This window comes from Microtus ochrogaster, chromosome 4 (genome assembly GCF_000317375.1).
Source record: "Microtus ochrogaster isolate Prairie Vole_2 chromosome 4, MicOch1.0, whole genome shotgun sequence".
NCBI classification, from domain to species: domain Eukaryota; kingdom Metazoa; phylum Chordata; class Mammalia; order Rodentia; family Cricetidae; genus Microtus; species Microtus ochrogaster.
This window is the reverse complement of record NC_022011.1, coordinates 46,820,228-46,840,536: the sequence shown is the minus strand read 5'-3', so window position 1 is coordinate 46,840,536 and position 20,309 is coordinate 46,820,228. Positions and strand designations below refer to the sequence as shown.

The 20,309-nt window shown below is 47.9% G+C and overlaps 2 protein-coding genes across 9 annotated transcripts in view; both read left to right on the top strand.

Annotated features, from left to right (window-relative positions):
* Lrrc8a (leucine rich repeat containing 8 VRAC subunit A) overlaps positions 1 to 2,938 on the top strand; it is a 32,416-nt gene extending 29,478 nt beyond the window's left edge. For all 5 annotated transcript variants that reach the window (XM_005346142.3, XM_026777883.1, XM_026777887.1 and 2 more), the window contains one exon: positions 1,728 to 2,938. In XM_005346142.3, coding sequence (XP_005346199.1) covers positions 1,728 to 2,003 — 276 coding nt within the window. In that variant the 3' untranslated portion in view covers positions 2,004 to 2,938. The remainder of the gene's footprint in view (positions 1 to 1,727) is intronic.
* Positions 2,939 to 6,988: 4,050 nt separating this feature from the next.
* Positions 6,989 to 20,309, top strand: part of Phyhd1 (phytanoyl-CoA dioxygenase domain containing 1) — a 19,820-nt gene continuing 6,499 nt past the window's right edge. For all 4 annotated transcript variants that reach the window (XM_013355675.1, XM_005346139.1, XM_026778884.1 and 1 more), the window contains exons 1-5: positions 6,989 to 7,137; positions 9,794 to 9,952; positions 18,427 to 18,502; positions 18,646 to 18,693; positions 19,755 to 19,810. In XM_013355675.1, coding sequence (XP_013211129.1) covers positions 7,105 to 7,137; positions 9,794 to 9,952; positions 18,427 to 18,502; positions 18,646 to 18,693; positions 19,755 to 19,810 — 372 coding nt within the window. In that variant the 5' untranslated portion in view covers positions 6,989 to 7,104. The remainder of the gene's footprint in view (positions 7,138 to 9,793; positions 9,953 to 18,426; positions 18,503 to 18,645; positions 18,694 to 19,754; positions 19,811 to 20,309) is intronic.

Genomic DNA, 20,309 nt, shown 5'->3' with positions numbered 1-20,309 from the left:
TTCTCTGTGGTTTTGGAGCCTGTCCTGGAACTAGCTCTTGTAGACCAGGCTGGTCTCTAACTCACAGAGATCCACCTGCCTCTGCCTCCCAAGTTCTGGGATTAAAGGCGTGCGCCACCACCGCCCGGCTCAGCTTTGCTATTTTTTTAAGACTTATTTATTTAGGGGCCTGGAGAGATGGCTCAGTGTTTAAGAGCACTGGCTGCTCTTCCAGAGGTCCTGAGTTCAATTCCCAACAACCACATGGTGGCTCACAGCTATTTGCAATGAGATCTGGTGCCCTTCCTCTGGTGCAGGTATACATGGAGGCAGAATGTTGTATAATAAATAAATAAATAAATAAATAAATAAATAAATAAATAAATCTTTATGTATACAGTGTTCTACCTGCATAGCCTACAAGCCAGAGGAGGGCACAGATCTCATTACAGATGGTTGTGAGCCACCATGTGGGTGCTGGGAATTGAACTCAGGACCTCTGGAAGAACAGCCTGTGTTCTTTACCTCAGAGCCATCTCTCTAGTCCCAGCATCGCTATTGTACCAGATTCAAATCTTGGCACCACCTCTTACCTGCTGAATTTCAGGACAAGTTCTCATCATCAGTCTTCTGTTGTCTGTCTGTAAAACAGAAACATTCTCAGAGCATTAGCTGGTGGTTTCGAACACTGAGTGGGAAAGCAGTGCCTGTGCTGAGAGCTAGAGATGCACAGGCACTAGGCATGCACATGGGTGTACATCCATGCATACATGCAGGCCAGGACTCAAACACATAAAAATAAGGATATCTTGGAATAGAAAGATGGCTCTGATGTTAAGAGCACTTGATGCTCTTCAGAGGACGCAGGTTCAATTCTCAGCATCCACATGATGGCTAATAACGGGTTGTAACTCCAAATCCAGGGGACCTGATGCCCTCTTCTGGCTCCTGTGGTTACTGCACTCATGTGGTATACAGACATACATGCTGGCAAAATAGCCACACACATGAAAACAAATTAAAAAGATAGCTCAGTGAGAACAGCATCTTCTATCAAACCTGATACCTGAACTTGATGATCCCAGGGATCCACACAGTGGGAAATTCACACACACACCAAACGAAAAGAAGGTAATCTTTAAAAAAAAACAAAACAGTATCTGTGCTGAGTGAGCTCATATTGTAGTAAGCTGCAAACAGGAGTGCCAAATGCTCACTACTGGGCCCCTGCACGCCTGTTACCCTGGGACCTGACAGGTAAGGAAGGCGTGTCCTGGGAGAAGCAGTGGTCTAGCTGGGACTCTCATTGCCCTGGAATGTGAAGGTGAGTAGGGTAGGCAGTAACTGCCTGCTTGATAGGCCTGGCTAGACCACCTTGCACACTTAGAGCCCGCAGTTCAGGAGATGACGGACGAAAGGATTAGCATTATGAATGTTGTAGGACTCAGGAAGTCAGGATAGCTTCCTGGAGGAAGTCACTGCAAAAGTAATACCTGCAGGCGATGGTGGCGCACGCCTTTAATCCCAGCACTCGGGAGGCAGAGGCAGGCGGATCTCTGTGGGTTCGAGACCAGCCTGGTCTATAGAGCTAGTTTCAGGACAGGCTCCAAAGCCACAGAGAAACCCTGTCTCGAAAAACCAAAAGTAATACCTGTGTATGGGTAGCTCTTGACCAGGTTTCTATGTGGAAAGCCCAAAGACACTGTCCAGCCATACACCTCACCCTAGCCCTTTGTTCCCTCCTGCAGATCGAGGCACTCCCCCCAGAACTCTTCCAGTGCCGGAAGCTGCGGGCTCTGCACCTGGGCAACAATGTACTGCAGTCGCTGCCCTCGAGAGTGGGTGAGCTGACCAACCTGACGCAGATTGAGCTTCGGGGCAACCGGCTGGAGTGCCTACCCGTGGAGCTGGGCGAGTGCCCACTGCTCAAACGCAGTGGCCTGGTGGTGGAGGAGGACTTGTTTAGCACGCTGCCGCCAGAGGTGAAGGACCGGCTATGGAGAGCTGATAAGGAGCAGGCCTGAGCAGAGCAGAGGAGCAGCAAGGACCCTCAGCGTGCCCTCCGGCGAAGTGGGCAGTTCAGTTCTCCCAGGACTGCTGGACAGCCAGCCGGGTCCAGCCAGGTTCAGCCATGCAGAACCTGGGCCAGGCATAAGCTGGGCCAGGCCAGAAGACAGGAACTGAGGGGCTGGCCCCTTTTCTCCCTCTGGGACTCATACACCCAGGGCAGGCACTTGCTGGAGACCAGAAACTCTGAGACTAGTCTCCGAGTACAGTATTTGGACAATCAGGGTCTTCACCCTGGAGGCCGTCTCTGCCTCAGGGGCTGAGCTGGCACCAGAGGCCCAGGGACAGTAACTTAGATTTGGGTATTTATTTTTGCCACTTCCCATCTCCTCCCTCCAGATAACTTATACATTCCCAAGAAGGTCTGGGTCTGGGAAGTTTTTAAGAGACCTGTAGGGTTTGCCTTTCCTTTCAGGTGATACTGACAGAAACAATGCCCACCCAGACTTAGGCAGAGCCAACCGCAGGACGGTCACCTTATTGGCACAGGGCTAGGATCTGGCAGCGAAGCTTGTGGGAGTCCAGGCCTCCAGGTGGAAGGGTCAGGCCTGGGGCTTGCCCCATCAGTTTTTGAAGAAATTTTAGGGTTTTTTTTTTTGTTTTGTTTTGTTTTGATTTTTTTTTAAGCTTTGAAAATGATGGTTTGGGTATTAAAAAAAAAAAACTAAAAATAAAAAAAGACACTAAAGGCCAGTGAGTTGAAGTCTCAGGATGGGTGGTATTTCCCCATGAGCAAAGCAGCAAGACATTGAAGGAAACTTCCTGTCCCTGTGGTGTGGGCCAGGATGTTTTCCTGTCTGTCCTGACCTTGGTCCAGGGGAGCTGTTTGTTCTTCTCTTCTCCCGGGCAGGCAGGGCTTTTATTTTTGTTTGCTTTTAGGGTTTTTTTTTTTTTTTTTTTTTTTTGTGTGTGTGTGTGTGTGTCTTGTTATTTTTCTTCTCCATGGGTCTTGGCAGACACCCTTTTCATGACTGTCAGCCAAAAGGAAGGCTCTGGAACTGCCAAGAAGGGAGGAGACTTGGGCTGGCTGATCCCCAGGGGACCGGTGCTCCATCCCTTCCTCCCCACCCCCATGATGCCACTCATGCACAGTGTTAAGGAGCCTCGAGCAGCTGCTTCTCCCAGACTCTGTCCCCACATCGTGTGTCGTGGGTTTGCTCAGTGCCACCACTCGCCTCTGCTGCTGCTTACATTGGCTGTCACCATCTGGTCCTGATTGGGTGCGGAGAGGTCACCTCTGGGAGGGCAGCTTCCATACTGGGCACCTGGTTTGCACACAGTACAGTTAGCACCTAGTGGCGGTAAGCCACTCAGCTTTAGATCAGTCACTAGGGTCCCCACTTTAGAAGGGTCCTTGCCTTAGATCAATCACATGGACACTAAGGCACGTTTTAGCGTCTCTTGTCTTAACAATTATGTCTGTCTCTGTCCCTTTGTGTTTTCTGCGTCGTGTCATTGGATGTAACCCTTGGAAATACTGCACACTAGCCTCTGACAACCATGAAGCAATCCGTTACACGTGGGTCTGACTTGTGGACTCAGTTCAAATATCAAATAAATCTATAACAAAGTTGCCTTTGCAGGTCTCTGTGCATAGGACGCGATTTGTCCCTTCACTTCTGAGGTATCTTGGTCCTGGTTGACCAATCTGCTGAGGGACTGTTTATTGGACATCTACATACAGTGGTGCTCTCTGCTCAACCTTCTGCCCTGAGAAACTTAGAGTACCTTTGAGGCAGTTGCTGGATGCTCCAGGCATGGTTCCTGACCAGAAAGAAGTCTTGTGACCAGTTCATTTTCTGTTGTCCCAGGCACCTGTTTGGGCCCTCATGAGCTTTGATTGTTTGGGACTGGGAGTCATCTGGAATGGGAGCCAGTAGCCAGAAGTTCTTGTTCCATCCAGCCCAGTTGTTCTGTGCATGAAGCTAAGCCCATCTCCTCACTGTGTGGCCTCCATATCCCCATCTATGCTGAGGGCCTGTCCATCTTTCAGAAGATTCCTTGGGTTGTGATACCCAAGTCTGCATGGTTCTGCAAAGTAAGGCTGGCAGTGACCAAGGGGAGGCTGCCTGGATTCCAGCCCCTTTGGGGTCAAGGACATGCTCTGAGAAGTAGAACTGCCTTCACATCTCAACTCTACGGAGACCCTAGTTCCCTTAATTTTTTGTTTCTCTTCCGCCTCCCCCCCCATTTCTTTTTTTTTTTTCCTCATTTGTAAAATTGGAGTAATATTGGCACGGACAGGCTTGTTTAAAGGAGCCATGGTTATATAAAGTCCACTTCTGTTCTCTGTGGCTGTAGTACCTAACAATGGTATATGGATTGGGGGAGGACAGGGGAGGCGTTGTTGGGAATGGAACCCAAGGCCTTGAACATGCGGAGCAAGTGTTCTTTTCATCCATTAGCTATATTCCTCTCTCCTGGGTGATCTGTAGAGGAATGCTTACCTGGGTTCACAGTTGCAGAGACTAGACCAGGATCTGATGGCTGTACCCAGTGAGGGGTGCATGCTGCTTCCTAACATCGCAGGAGTTGGGAGCTGCAGGGCTAGCCTGTTCCCAGGAGAGGCATTAACCCATTCATGAGGCTGGACCCAGACACTTCCTCCCTGTGGTTGTTGGATGCAGCCATGACCACAGCCACAGCTGCAATCTCAGAAGTTTGGAAGCTGAATCGGATTGCAGAGAATGAAGCCAGTGCAGGCTGTAGAGTGGCCAGCCGGACCTATGGAACAAGCAGAGAGGGCCATTTGACGCTTTACCAAAACTCAAAGTAAGTGGAGTTAAGTTTCTAATAGATGAATGTAGGGGTTACAAGCTTAAGCTGTAGCATTGTCCGGTGAGCAGTCTCCTACCTTCTGAACCGTGTGCACGTCGGGAGATGACGCCAGGAGTCTTTAGGTGAGGAAGAAAGACCAAAGTGTGATCTCAGGAGGCCTGAGTTGCTTGGCCAGTTCTGGAACTGACTAGAGCCTGTCTCCCTTGCTCCACAGGAGACTGACCCCTCAGACCTGAGCCAGAACCCCCTCTACCCCTGCCCTTGTGGACTGTTGGTGGACAGTGGGCTCCACTTACAGAAAGACCCTCTTCTTACCTTCAGTTCGGGAACTTCCCTTCCTGTCTGGTCTGATCTAATCTGGTCCCGGCCCCACCCTGTTTCCACCCTGGGGTAGGGATGGGGGTTGAGAGACGTTCAGGCCAGTGCCCCAGACCCAGAGAATTCAGTCTGGAACTGGTTAGTTTCTGGGGGAAAATGATGTGGAAATACCGCCCACCCTCCCCTCAAGGCCAGCGGAATGAAAAGAGTGCAGTTTTCTTACCGCCCTCTACCACCCCCCACCCTCCGCCCCCACACTCTATCTAAAACCACAGCAGTGGCCTAACCCCTACTTACAAAATCAACTTAGAAAACTTGGAGAACTGAGAAATAGTTTTAAAAAGCAAGATCAGCACCTCAACCCCACTCTGCCAGCAGAGGGAGAAGCAGTTGGGAGGTACTTCCTAGGTGTTAGCCCCAGGCCAGCCTGGCTCCTTATCAGCCATGATTAGTACTTGTTATTCACTGGGTTCTGTTATCACCAGCCTCAGAAAGTAAGGGCTGGACCCCCACTGCCTGCCTGGCCAGCCCCTGCTCCCAGCCTTTCGTGAGGCCCCCAGGCCACTGCTGGCTCAGCGGAAGGGGCCCTCTCTGATCCTTGTTCCTGGAACTGGGCGTCTGTTTTTGCTCAGCGATTGCATCAGAAAGGACTGGTTCTGTGTGCCTTGCCCTGTGACTCCAGTTCTGTCTCCAGGGCCTTCCCCAGCCTGACCCGAGAGAATTCCCACCAGCCCTAGGGTCCACTGGGCACAGCCCTCTCTGGCTTTCTTGAGGCCCTGTACAGCCTAGACAACTGTAGCTCCCAGTGTTACGGTCCAGAAAACACTTGATCTGGAGCCAAAGCTCTCTCGGCTGAGCAGTGTCCCCCCCTCCTTGCTCCTGAGACTTTCTGTCCCTTGGCTGTTCAAAGCACCGTTTCTGGGAAGGCCAGTGGACCGCTTTTCAGAGCCCAATGTCCCTGCCAGCTGCAGAGCCAGCAGGTGGTTCTGACTTTCCTGCCAACCCCTCTGTAGACTAGTCGTCCCTCATTCTGAGGCCCAGTACCCCCTCATCTGCCTTCCCTCAGCACCGCTCCGGTCTTCCAGCATCTAGAGGGCTTCAAATCAAAGCTGGAGCTGTTGTTCTTTTGGAAAACTACAACTCCCAGACTCCCCCTGGACTATGGTTGCCTGTGCGCACACCTGCGCGCAGGTGTGAGATATTCTTCCCAGATTGCCTTGGGCCCCCCGTTAAAAGGCAGGGGCCACACGAGGCCTCCCTCCTCGTCCTGCCTCTTCCCTGTGTGTCCCACACCCTTCGCCCTTTTGTGTTTCCCTCCCCCATTAAAGCGAACCCACGTGGGAGCCGTCGTGTCGTGTCTGTGTTTGTTCCGCCGTGCGTGTCTGTCCTGTGCCCCGTGTTCAAGAAGAACACACCCCCCGTTTATTATTTTTTAAGAACAACAGGAGCCCCCCAAGTTATTTTCCTAGGATCTCTTAGGCCTTCACAACGCGAAGCCCCACAAACCCTGCCTCAGGGTAAATTAGATCCTGTGACTAGGGACTTTCCAGCCTTTGCTTAGCAGACTAGCAGTGCAGTCTTCTGCCTGCCCCACGGGAAAGAGCAATTCCTCTGCCACCCAGGAGTGCATTCTAGACAGAAACCTGAGGGACCAAGGGAGCGTGCCCTGTGAGGGGAAATAGGTGAAGGCCAGTCGCGGATTAACTGGAGGCTGGTCTGGGACCAGGCCTACTTCCCTGGTCAGAAATGGTGGGGGAGGGCCAAGGGGGCGGGACTGGACCTCGAGCGGAAGGCACAGACTGGACTGTGTGTTCGGGAGGGCGGAACTGTGGGATGGACTGTTTTTCCGGTAGATGAGAATTCAGCCCTTCTGAGCTTCCTCAGCGGGCTCTCTCCCTGAACTTTTCCCTATCCAGCCCTGGAGTCAGCACCCTGGGCCAGCGGTGTCCTGCAGTAGTCCCCATGGCCTGCCTGAGTCCCTCACAGCTCAAAAAGGTAGGGGCCTGGGGCTGGGAGTCAGACAAGGGAGAGGGTGCAGACCCCTAGTGACCCTCACACCTCACCAAGGAGAGAAGGTTCCCCATGCATAAACCCTAACTCTGTGTGCATAGCCTGAAGCTGACAGACCATTGACCCACCCCCCAGATGGGATATGGTAGGAGTTGGGGGTGGAGAAACCAGAATTGAGATTAGCCAATCCAGCCAGCCCCGGGGGCCTGTTGATGAAGGCAGAGAAGCTAGATGTGGGCAGGCCAGTAGATAGGTCAGACCCATTGTGAAAGCCTACCATATAGGGGTTAGGAGCTGGAGTACACACACTTCCAAATATCCACCCATGCCTTCATATGCCAAGACTGTTACCGTTTTCCATCAAGTCCCGCCTGGAGCTGTGGTTGGAACTTTAGTGGCCTAGTCTGTGCTGATAGCCCTGATAGATTACACACACACACACACACACACACACACACACCCCACACGTCTCATGACAGCTGCCACTGTTGCCCCGGTTCTCAAACTTCTGTGCCTAAATATGCACTGGAAGTCAGTCCTTTTCTCCTGTCTCACAGAATATCCAGAGACATAGCCTTCCCCGGAGTTTCTCTGTGTCTCCCTGGCTGCCCTGGAACTAGCTCCATATCTAGCTAGTTCAGGCTAGCCTCAATCTCATAGACATCTATCTGCCCTACTTCCTGAGTGCTGGAATTGAAGGTGGGACAGGTCATCATGCCAGGCCCTATTTACGTCTCTGCTTTCTGTTTTTTGTTTGGTTTTGTTTTTTGGAGATAGGTTTTCTCTGTGTAGCTCTGGCTGTCCTATAACTCATTCTGTGGACCAGTCTGGACTTGAACTCGAGATCTGCCTCCTCTCCTAGGATTAAAGGCCTGGGTCACCACAGCCAGCTCACCTTTGCTTTCCGACCCCGAGTTTTGTTTTCTTTTTCAGGGCTGGGGACGGAGGCCAGGGTCTTCCTTGTACATGATGGGCAAGCAGTCGACTGTGAGCGGCACCCCAGCCCTGCAGCTGCTCATTCTCACCGTACCTCTCTCCACAGCCCCCAAACAAAAGGACCTGGGCTGTGTGGGGAATAACGCCTCATGTTCAGTGCTCACCCCACCGGCTCCACTGCACTCAGGAGAAAGGCCAACTCCTCGCCTGCTCCAGCCCTGCCCCCTTCCTGCCTGCTCTCCAGCCCACCTCTCACCCTGGGTTCTTCCTGTGCCCAGAGGCTTTGCAATTCTATTTTCTGTCCGCAGTGATCTTTCCTATCTCTTTACTTCCCAGTATCCTGTGCTTTCCTTTAAATGCAGTCTGGCAGAGCTGCTCTTTGACCCTTCCCCTTATTAGGCTCCACCTTTAATTCTCACAGCCTGCCCTCTCCCCCTGTACTTAACATAATGTGAGATGGGGTGTTTGCCTGACATTAGTGATGTGGTATCTCTGTCACTGGACTGTAAACCGTGTGAGAGTGGCTTGTTTGTAACCACATGCCTCTCCTAAACCTGTCTCATACGCACGCAGGTTTACTTAAGACTCGAATTGTTAGACATGGTGCACGCCTCTAACGCCAGCTTTCAGGAGGCTGAGGCAGGAGGATCTTGAGTTTGAGGCCTCGCTGGCCTGCACAGAAAGACCCTGTCTTCAAACAAACAAGCATTAAATGAGCAAACAAACGAAGGGGGCTAGAGAGGTGACTGGGTGGCTAAGAGCATGCATGCAGTCACGGGGACCCGTGTTTGACTCTCAGCACCCACTTAGCCCGCCTCTGGGTGGAGACAGGGTTGCTAGGGCTTACAGGCTAGCAGTCTCCTGAAGAAAACATGAGCCGAGACTCAACGAGAGCGCCTGCCTCAGGAATAGAGAAAGGAGTAGGGGAGGACACCCAATGTCCTCTTCTGGTGTCCCTGGGCATGCACAAGTGTGCACACCTTCAAGTACACACACACATCGTACTCACACTGACATGTTTACACATAAATAAGCAAAAAAAAAAAGTTCTATTTCCATATGTCCCTAACCCATTGGAGGCCAAGAGCAGAGACAACGTCCCCTTTCCTTTCATCGCTAAGATCCAAGCAGCCAACATTTGTTAGGAATGATCCTAAGAGGATCCTAAGAGGAGCCGCACAAATAATTCCAATCAGACCAGATTAGACCCAATCAAAAGATGCCCACATTTAATGCATGCAGTGCTCTCCTGGGTGGCCGGGACAGCATGGAGGGGAGAAGGGGAGAGGAGCCCACACAAACCCAGGAGACCACCACGTGTTCCCTTTCTAGGCACAGCCTAAATAGCTTTTGGGAGCGGTCCTGACCCTCCCTGGGGAGGAGTCAGGCTTGGTGGGTTTTTCCAGAGATGGAGTCTGAACCAAGGCAACTCCCAGGAGGAGGGGACTTAGGATGGATGGCAGGGGCTGGGGTGATGCTTCCAATCATCCCAGACTTCTTGGGATATAGGGGTATCAGAGAGCTGGGGTCTCACTTTCAATCAAACAATATTGACTGTCCCTTCACTGAAAACCAGACACCCATGTCCAGGACAGGGGACCTAGCAGCAGCAAGACAATGAGCTTGGTTCAGGTTTGAGGTCAGACAGGGGTCATAAGGCATGGGAGAGGGCAGAGGGAATCCTGTGTCTTGTTTCTGCCTACAGTTCCAGGAGGATGGGTTTCTGCTCTTGGAAGGATTCCTGACAGAAGATGAGTGTGTGGCCATGCAGCAGAGGATTGGTGAGATTGTGGCTGAGATGGACGTCCCTCTGCACTGCCGGACAGAGTTTTCCACCCAGGAAGATGAGCAGCTTAGGAATCAGGTAGGTACCTGAGTCCGTGAGGATGGGAATCTGGCTTTTGTTTTTGTTTGTTTGTTTGTTTTTGGTTTTTTTTTTCAAGACAGAGTTTCTCAGTAGCTTTGGATCCTGTCCTGGAACTAGCTCTTGTAGACCAGGCTGACCTCAAACTCACAGAAATCCTCCTGCCTCTGCCTCCCGAGTACTGGGTTAAAGGCGTGCGCCACCACTGCCACCCAGATGAGCATCTGGTGTTTGATGGGAGCTCAGTACCCTTCTGAGGCAGGGGTCTGCATGAGAGGACCCCAGGCTTCTTCTGAAAAGGGATCAGGCATCAGCCGTCTGCATGCCAGGCATCAGGCAAAGGAGCTATGCTGTATCCCTGTTCACTTGGCAAATGGGAAAAGCAGAGCTTTTCCATGGGCAATACTGAGGCAATACTGTGTTGCTCCAGCCACACGGTTTGTAACTGATAGAGCCAGGACTTGAATCCAGTTCTCTGATAGCAAGTGGCGTTGGGCATTGACCTGCTGTGGTTTCTCCAGTTCCCTGGTCACAAAGAACCTCTGTGAGCAGAGTGAGCCTTGAGATTCTGATGGGCCACTCTGGGGTGAGTCATCCTGCTCTAGGAAGGTCGGTTGCTTCCTCAGACTCAACACCCTTTGACCGGATAGGTGGTTCTTCCAGCCAGTTCCTTTAACCCTTCTTAGTATGGATTTCTGAGTGGTCCAGGCAACAGGGTTCACTGATACTGATGCCAGTGAGCTTCTGCCATCTGGTGCTTATAAATAGAATTACAGCAGCCAGAAGCAGCCTTCCCCAGAAGAGGAGAGGGTGAAGTCTTCAGAAAACACATCACAAGTGTTTTTGTTTTTTCCCAAATGGAAGGGCACACACACTCTAATGAGTGAGGGGGCTGAATCTTGTTCCCTCTCCCAACTATCTTCTGAGAAGACTCCAACAATCAGTAGAGAGCAGAGGTAGGAAAAATGGAAGAAGAGAGGGTGGGTTGGAGAGATAGCTTGGTGGTTGAGAGCACTGACTGCTCTTCCTGGGTTCTATCTGGGTTCAGTTCCAGTTCCTACATGGCAGCTCACAACAGCTGTACTTCCACTTCTCGGGGACCCAATATCCTCTGTAGACATACATGTGGGCAAAACACCAATGTACATAAAATAATTTTTTTTAATCTTAGGAATTTTTTTTTTAATGTTAGAAGCGGGATTGGGGGAAGGGGGAGAGTGAGCACTGGCCAGGGTGGCCTTTAGTTCCAGCAATCAGGAGGCAGAAGTAGGTGGATCTCTGAGTTCGAGGCTAGCCTACTCTACAAAGTGAGTTCCAGGACAGTCAGGGCTACATAGAGAAACCCAGTCTTGAAAAACAACAAAACAGGGCTGGAGAGATGGCTCAGAGGTTAAGAGCATTACCTGTTCTTCCAAAGGTCCTGAGTTCAATTCCTGGCAACCACATAGTGGCTCACAACCATCTGTAATGAGGTCTGGTGCCGTCTTCTGGCCAACATACAGACAGAATATTGTTTTTTTATTTTATTTTATTTTATTTTTATTATTTTTTGTTTTTTTTGTTTGTTTTGTTTTTCTTCAGACAGACAGAATATTGTATACATAATAAAAAAATTAAATAATACAAAATTTAAAAAAAAAGAAAAACAACAAAACAAACAATAAAAGGAAGAAGCCAGGCGATGGTGGCACACGCCTTTAATCCCAGCACTTGGGAGGCAGAGGCAGGCAGATCTCTGTGAGTTCGAGACCAGCCTGGTCTACAGAGCTACTTTCCAGGACAGGCTCCAAAGCCACAGAGAAACCCTGTCTCAAAAAAAAAAAAAAAAAAAAAAAAGGGAAGAAAAAGAAGGGTACTGTGGCTAGGCAGTCATGGCACACGCCTTTAATCCCAGCACTGGGGAGGCAGAGGCAGACTGATCTCTATGAGTTCGAGGCCAGCCTGATCTATAGATTGAGTTCCAAGAGAACTAGAGCTGTTACACAAAGAACACAGAGAAACCTGGTGTAGAAAAAACAAAACAAAACAAAACAAAAAAAGATCTCGAGATCCTTTTCTTTCCATGTGTATGGGTTTTGCTTGCATGCATGCATGTACAGCATGCGTACAGTGTGAGAGGAAGCCCCTGAGAGTGAACTGCAGAAAGTGAGCTGTTACAACTGACCCCGAACTGATCCAGGGTTCTTGGGAAAGTGAGCTGTTACAACTGACCCCGAACTGATCTAGGGTTCTTGGGAAAGTGAGCTGTTACAACTGACCCCGAACTGATCCAGGGTTCTTGGGAAGAGCAGCCAGTGCTCTTCATCACCGAGCCACCTTTCTTTTCCCAAGAAGCCTTACAGTTTCAGCAAAACTGTGCATTTTTTTCCCAGACAGGGTTTCTCTGTAGCTTTGGAGCCTGCCCTGGGACTCACTCTGTAGACCAGGCTGGCCTTGAACTCCCAGAGATCTGCCTGCCACAACCATCTGTCACTTTGAGCTCAGGGCTCCAGAGGTCATATTAGATACTAAACAGATAAAATAGGCTGAACCCCTGTTAGTGTGACATTCAAGCTAGGTAAAGCTGTTCAACTGTGCGGTGTGACAGTGACTTCTTGCCGTGACCAAACCTGGCAAGCAGAAAGAGGATGTATTTGTTGAGCTTGCTGTTTCAGATGGTTCAAACCATGGTCACTTGGCTTTGTGGCAGGGAGGTCAAGATGGAGCAGAGCTGCTCACCTCAGGGCAGCTGGGAAGCAGAGAACACCAAAGAAGGGTCTGTGTCAAGATGTACCCTTCCTTCAAAGCCTCACCCCGTGACCTACTTCCTCCATCAAGGTCCAGACTCCTTAGAGCCCACCCAGCCATGAGCTCCCCAGTGGACTAGTACAGTTAGTACTGGAACTCCCGCCGTAGATCAGGCTGGCCTCGAACTCAGAGATCCGCCTGCCTCTGCTGCCCGAGTGCTGGGATTAAAGGTGTGTGCCACCACCATTGGCATCAGTTCTTACCGTGTATATAGCAAAATTGTCCTCCCAAATGGGCTCGTGTGTTGGAGGCTTGGTTCCCAGCTGGGGCGTCAGTGGGGAAGGGTACTAACTGCCCGGCCTTTTTGTCTAAAATTTAAAAAGGTTATAATTAATATAAGAAAAACTATATATGAGAAATATAGTAACTATATACAATATATACAGGCAGTAAATGCATCAAATTTAGGCTTAAAAAAATCTTATTAGCCTGGCGGTGGTGGCACATGCCTTTAATCCCAGCACTCGGGAGGCAGAGGCAGGCAGATCTCTGTGAGTTCGAGACCAGCCTGGTCTACAAGAGCTAGTTCCAGGACAGGCTCCAAAACCACAGAGAAACCCTGTCTTGAAAAACCAAAAAAAAAAAGGGGGGGCTGGAGAGATGGCTCAGTGGTTAAGAGCACTGACTGCTCTTTCAGAGTACCCGGGTTCGATTCCCAGCACCCACATGGCAGCTCACAACTGTCTGAAAATGCAGTTCCATGAGATCTGACACCTTCACACCAACGAACATAATAAAGTTAAATAAATCATTAAAAAAATCATCTTAAATTTGTATAAATTTAGCCGGGCGGTGGTGGCGCACGCCTTTAATCCCAGCACTCGGGAGGCAGAGGCAGGCTAATCTTTGTGAGTTCGAGACCAGCCTGGTCTACAAGAGCTAGTTCCAGGACAGGCTCCAAAACCACAGAGAAACCCTGTCTCGAAAAACAACAACAACAACAAAAAAAATTTGTATAAATTTACAAAAATACATATCAATGTAAAATGTTTAAAACAAGTAGTTGCTGTTTTTACAAATATTTATTTATTTATTATGTATACAATATTCTGTCTGTGTGTATGTCTGCAGGCCAGAAGAGGGCACCAAATTTCATTACAGATGGTTTTGAGCCACCATGTGGTTGCTGGGAATTGAACTCAGGACCTCTGGAAGAGCAGGCAATGCTCTTAACCACTGAGCCATCTCTCCAGCCCAAGTAGTTACTTTTTTGATTAAAAAGTAGATTCAACCTTTTTATCCTATTTCTGTATCCCCTTTTTCTTTTCACAGTAGACTCAATAATCTACCTTTATACCCTATCATATCTATATCGCCCTTTTTTCTTTTCAGAACAAGAACCCTGAATCTAATCTCCTTTGTTTAGCTTTTTCCTTGACTATAACCAATAATAATTTGTTACCAACCCCTCTAAGCAATGACAAATATCCATAGCCCATTAAACAACCAAAATCCTCCCACCCCACCTCTTGGGAATGTGGGCATCGTGATCTTAAAATTACTCTCCCCTGTCTAGGGATGATGGCATCTTTAGGGGATTCTGAAAAGAAAAATTTGGGTTACTTGTCAAGTCCTGGGAGAGATAGCTTTATCATCTGTTGTCCAGTCTCTGCAGAATGGGAAGGTGCAGGCCTTGTCTCAAGTCCTGGCTAGAGTAGTCTGTGAGGCTGGATCATCTCAGCTAGCCACCTTGAAATTGTCTTGAGCAGTTTGTAGTCAATCTTTAGGTGGTGTTTTCCAGCTTAGTAGTGTTATCATAGTCCTGGTGGAATCATCGTTGTATGGTCCCATGATCCTATTCGAGACTTCAAAGTTCTCTGTTAGGCATGGTCTTGATTCACTGCAGAAAACTTAAACATTTTAAATGTCATATACAAAAGATCTCAAAGAGTTTATAGGATCAATATTTGTTATGTATATCCAGAGTATAAAAATATAATTCCTAAAATCATGTACAGGAACCTAGTAAGGCTTAGTTAGTATTCTATTATGACCATTAATATCATGACAAAAAGTTTTAAAAAATATACTATCTTATAAGTTTTGAGATAATATTTATACCTTTAGAAAAGCTTTAAAGAGTCAAAATAAGGGACTGGAAAGATGGCTCAGTGGCTAAGAGCATTGGTTGATCTTCCAGAGGTCCTAAGTTCAATTCCCAGCTGCCACATGGTGGCTCACAACCACCAGCAGAGGGTTCTGATGCCCTCTTCTGGCATAAAGGTGTACATGCAGATAGAGAACTCATACATAAATAAATAAATCTTTTTAAAAAAAGTTGCAGCCGGGTGGTGGTGGCGCACGCCTTTAATCCCAGCACTCGGGAGGCAGAGGCAGGCAGATCTCTGTGAGTTCAAGACCAGCCTGGTCTACAGAGCTAGTTCCAGGACAGGCTCCAAAACCACAGAGAAACCCTGTCTCGAAAACCAAAAAAAAAAAATAAAAAATAAAAAAAAGTTGCTAGAGAGATGGCTCAACAGTTAAGTGCAGTTGTTCTTGTGGGGGACCGGGGTTCCCAGCACTCACATGGTAGCTTACAACCATCAGTAACTCTAGTTCCAGGGAATCCTGTGCCTTCTTCTGGCTTCTGAAGGCATCAGGGATGCAACTGGTATACACATATACATGCAGACAAAACACTCATACACATAAAAACAAAAGAGTCAAAATAAAACCAAGGGATTATGAGATTGGTGGCAGTATAATAGCCCTTAAATTTTGTTTTTTCTTCTGTGAAGGTGACTCTTCTGACATGAAGCAGAGATTTTGGATTTCACTTTAATAAGCATGCTTGGGTTTAGAGAAGGAGAGAGGCACACGCCTACTCCAAAGCCAGCTTTAATTTCAATTAGACTGGGACCACAGAAAGAACATTTGCATTATCTGTCTGTAGAGAACAGCAGGAACAAACATTTGGGAAGATTTATAAAATTTTATCCTGTTGGCCAATTTACTCTTTTTCTTGTGAATTTTTTCTGGATGATTTGCCCTTTTTCTTCAGGTGTCTCATTTGTCCAGTGGTCTTCAGATTCTTTAGCTGGATGCCTTCACTCTCCTGAAAAGACAAGAACAAAGCCATTCTCCAACCTTAATTTTAGGGAGGTTCCCTTCTCACAAGTTGTATCTGATCAAATAAAGAGCATTTGTTAGTTTCATAGGCTAGTTTAGCTGGAGACATGGCTCAGCAGTTAAGATCACTGCTCTTTCAAGGGTCCCGAGTTCAATTCCTAGCAATCACATGGTGGCTCACAACCATCTGTAATAAGATCTGGTGCCCTCTTGAGGAAGAGACCTGGTCAGTTGTCCTCATCAACTTAGACCATGAAACCCAATATGGACAAGTTCAACAGCCATATAACGGGCTGTCCATGCATGCTTCAGCATTACCAGGGCATAAACTTCATTCATTTTTCAATTCATTTTGATTAAACAGTCATGTTGTTTGATCAACTATCATCTCTTCTAATTAAGAGGTCTCTCTTGTCCAAATCTAATCTTTATCAATTTTGATGGTATCCATAGCTTTTCTTCTCCTGTGGAAACAAAAGCAAACCCCTTCCCCAGTGTTGTAACACATACCTTGGTTTCTGAGGTCAGCACATTTTTATATTGACTGATTTAATTCTTAGCTTTTTTTCTACTATCCAATATCTCTCCACAGCTGTTGTTCCTTTTTCATTAGCATTTAGAAAATTCAAAGTTAGTAAAGCATTATGTAATCTGTTCCTGGGGTATTTATTTCTGTTTATTTAACATATCCTTTGATATTGATCTTTCTATAACTTCCTGTCCTATAGGAATATGTGGTATACCTGTAATATGCTTTATATTATAATAAGCAAAAAACTGTCTCATTTTACTAAAGGCATATGCTGGAGCATTGTCTGTCTTTATCTGTACAGATATATCCACGATGTCTATAACTTCTAGCAAATGTGTGATTACAGAATCAGCCTTTAGAGAACCACAGCAGTCACCCATTGAAATCCTGAGTAGGTATCAATGGTGTGATGGACATATTCTAGCTTCCCAAATTCTACAAAAAGGAACACCTATCTGCCAGATTTCATTCCTTTAAGTACCCTTTGGGGTACTTCCTGCAGGAAGTGGTGTTTGGTTGTATAAAGAACAAGTAGGACATTGCTTTATAATTTCCTTGGCTTGTTGCCAAGTGATAGAAAAATCTTCTTTTAAACCTTTGCTATTGACATAATTTTTTTTAAATGAAATTCTGAGGCCTCCAGCACATTTTCTATCAACAGTTGATCAATTTCTTCATTACCTTGTGCTAGAGGACCTGGCAAATCTGTATGGGATTGGATGTGTTTTATATATATATATGGGATGATTCCTATTCCTGATTATTTATTGTAACTGAATAAATAATAAAGCCAATTCTGTATCATCTGGTATAAATTCAGCAGTTTCAATATGCAAAACAGCTCTTTCTGCGTATTACAAATCAGGAACAATGTTGAGAGGTTCCATAAAATCCATTAATATCATGAGTATAGCATTAATTCCGATTTTTGGATAGAGTCATAAGGGCTTTGAGCCACCCTACTTAAATTTTCTGATTTGTAACCTGCTTTTCCTGATATATTTGCATCAGTTTAGAATGTAGGGACTCCTGAGATATTGGGGTTCCCCATACAATGTGAGGAAGGATCCAGCTAGTTCTCTTATAAATTGACTTCTTTTGCTTTTGAGATATTTGTTGTGAATCTCACCCAAAAAATTACTGCACGCTCTTTGCCAAGGTTTATTTTCAATCTCATCATTAGTAAAGGGTACTACAATTTCTGCTGGGTCTATTTCTGCTATCTGATAAAGTCTCAATTTTTCTTTTAGAATCAACTCAGAGACCTTTTCCACACAAGTTTTAATTCTTTTACTCTGTTTATGTGGTAAAATGATCCATTCTAAGAGAATATCTTTGCTGTGCATTAGTATTCCTGTAGGAGATTATTAGAGGGTAAAATGCAACCACATAGGCATTTTTTTTTTTTTGGTTTTTCGAGACAGGGTTTCTCTGTGGCTTTGGAGCCTGTCCTGGAACTAGCTCTTGTAGACCAGGCTGGTCTCGAACTCACAGAGATCCACCTGCCTCTGCCTCCCGAGTGCTGGGATTAAAGGCGTGCGCCACCATCGCCCGGCCCACATAGGCATTTTGTAAATTTTTTTCCACCAAAGCCAATTCTCACTGAGCTTCAGCTCATAATTCTTTTGAACTATTTAAGTCCTTGTCACCATCTAAGGCTTTGAATAAACTACCTATTTCATCAGTTTTTTCCCCCCAGTAGTGGGCTGTACGTAGGAAATGTCTCCTAGCAATCTCTGAAAGTCATTAAGAGTCTGGAATCCATTGTCTGTACCTCAGTGATCATGTTTGAGAAGCCCCCCACCCCGGGTGGCATCTGTAGTCCCGTGGCGGTGGGCAGCACCTGCATCCACGCCTCTCTTTGTCACGCCCATCTCTGTCCCCAGACATTATCTAGTCCTTCTCATGTCCCCTCCACAGGGGAACACAGAGTCCTCCCCCTGTCCCCCCATAGGGGAACACAGAGTCCTTCTCATGTCCCTCCACAGGGGAACACAGAGTCCTCCCCCTGTCCCCCCCACAGAAACACAGAGTCCTCTCTGTCCCCCCACAGGGGAACACAGAGTCCTCTCTGTCCCCTCCACAGGGCAGCACAGAATACTTCTTGAGCAGCGGTGACAAGATTCGATTCTTCTTTGAGAAAGGAGTTTTTGACAAGAAAGGTTTGGAGTGGGCTCTGGATGCATGAGGGCTGGTGGGGCTGGATGAGGGGAGCTACCTCTTGGGTCTGGGAGGAAGTCATGACCAGCTGCCAGGGAAGCTGGACTCCAGGTCTTCACCTTTGTCTGTTTTTTTTGTATGACAGGAAATTTCTTGGTTCCTCCAGAGAAATCTATCAACAAAATTGGCCACGGTGAGCAGGAATCTGGGAGTACAGAACAGAAAATAGGCCCTCTGAGATCTAAAGAATTTGAGCCAAGGGCTGGAGAGATGGCACAGAGCCACTGTACTCCAGAGGTCCTGAGTTCAATTCCCAGCAACCACATGGTAGCTCACAACCATCTGTAATGAGATCTGGTGCCCTCTTCTGGCTTGTAGGCATACATGCAGACAGAACACTGTATAGATAATAAATCTTTATTTTAAAAAAAAGAGTTTAAGACAAGACCAAAGCCCACTATAGATGGTAGTTGACTGCAGGGCAGTGGTGGTGCTCACTGTTAATCAGAACTCGGAAGGGAGGCAGAGGCAGAGTTTGAGGCCAACCTGGTCTACACAGGACCTGGGCTATCCAGGACAGCCAAGGCTACAGAGAAAAAAACATGAACTTTGGTTGTCAGGCTTGGTAGGAGGTACATTTACCCACAGAGCCTTCTTTTTTGATTTGTTTTGTTTTTTCCTCCTTCTTTTCTTCCTGTCTCCCTCCCTCCCCCCCTCTTTCTTTTTGACAAGGTTTCCCTTTATACTTCAGGCTGCCCTGGAACTCCTGAACCTCCAGCCTCAGCCTCCAGCGCTGGGTCACAGGTCCCACACCGCCATTCCTTGTTCGTAGTTACCATGTTAAAGTGTACGTTCAGGGTCGCTAAGAGCGGTTAGCCCTTGCTGCTGCCTATAAAGAGCGATTGTCTCAGGCTAGGATCTGGGCTGCCGTGCATCCCTGAGGGACACAGCTCTTCTCACCCCCGAGTTGTAGAGGAGGAGCCTTCCAGGAGAGGGCTGTCATCTGAGCTTGTACAGGAGTGGCAGTACTGAGACTGTTACCAAGAGAAGCAAAATAAAACAGAAAGGAGTAAGACCCTGGACGGAGTAGGGTCAAGGTGTCTGTGGCCATTTACTAACAAGCATTTATAAACAAGCATAAAGTTTAAAATAGCTGAGAATTTCAGAGCAAGGCCTGTGTCTGGTGTCCAGGGTGTGGGAGGGATACACAGGGCCTGCCTGAGTCTAGCCCACCTGTCCCTCTCTGACCCATAGCTCTACATGCCCATGACCCTGTCTTCAGAGGTGTGACACACTCTCCCAAGGTGCAGGTGAGTGGGGGCTGGAGGTGAGGATGGGAGAATGTGAAGGACAAATGTGTGTGAACAGGCCGGCAGTGTGCATGTGTGCATGTGTGTGTGTATGTGTGTAAACAGGCTGGCAGTGTGCATGTGTGTGTGAACAGGCCGGCAGTGTGCCTGTGTGTGTGAACAGGCCGGCAGTGTGCCTGTGTGTGTGAACAGGCCGGCAGTGTGCCTGTGTGTGTGAACAGGCCGGCAGTGTGCATGTGTGCATGTGTGTGTGTATGTGTGTAAACAGGCCGGCAGTGTGCATGTGTGCATGTGTGTGTGTATGTGTGTAAACAGGCTGGCAGTGTGCATGTGTGTGTGAACAGGTCGGCAGTGTGCATGTGTGTGTGTATGTGTGTAAACAGGCCGGCAGTGTGCCTGTGTGAACAGGGTGAGTATGCGCACACACATGCATGAACAGGCCATGTGTGTGCATGTGTAAACAGGCTGTGTGTGTAAACAGGCTGGCAGTGTGCATGCA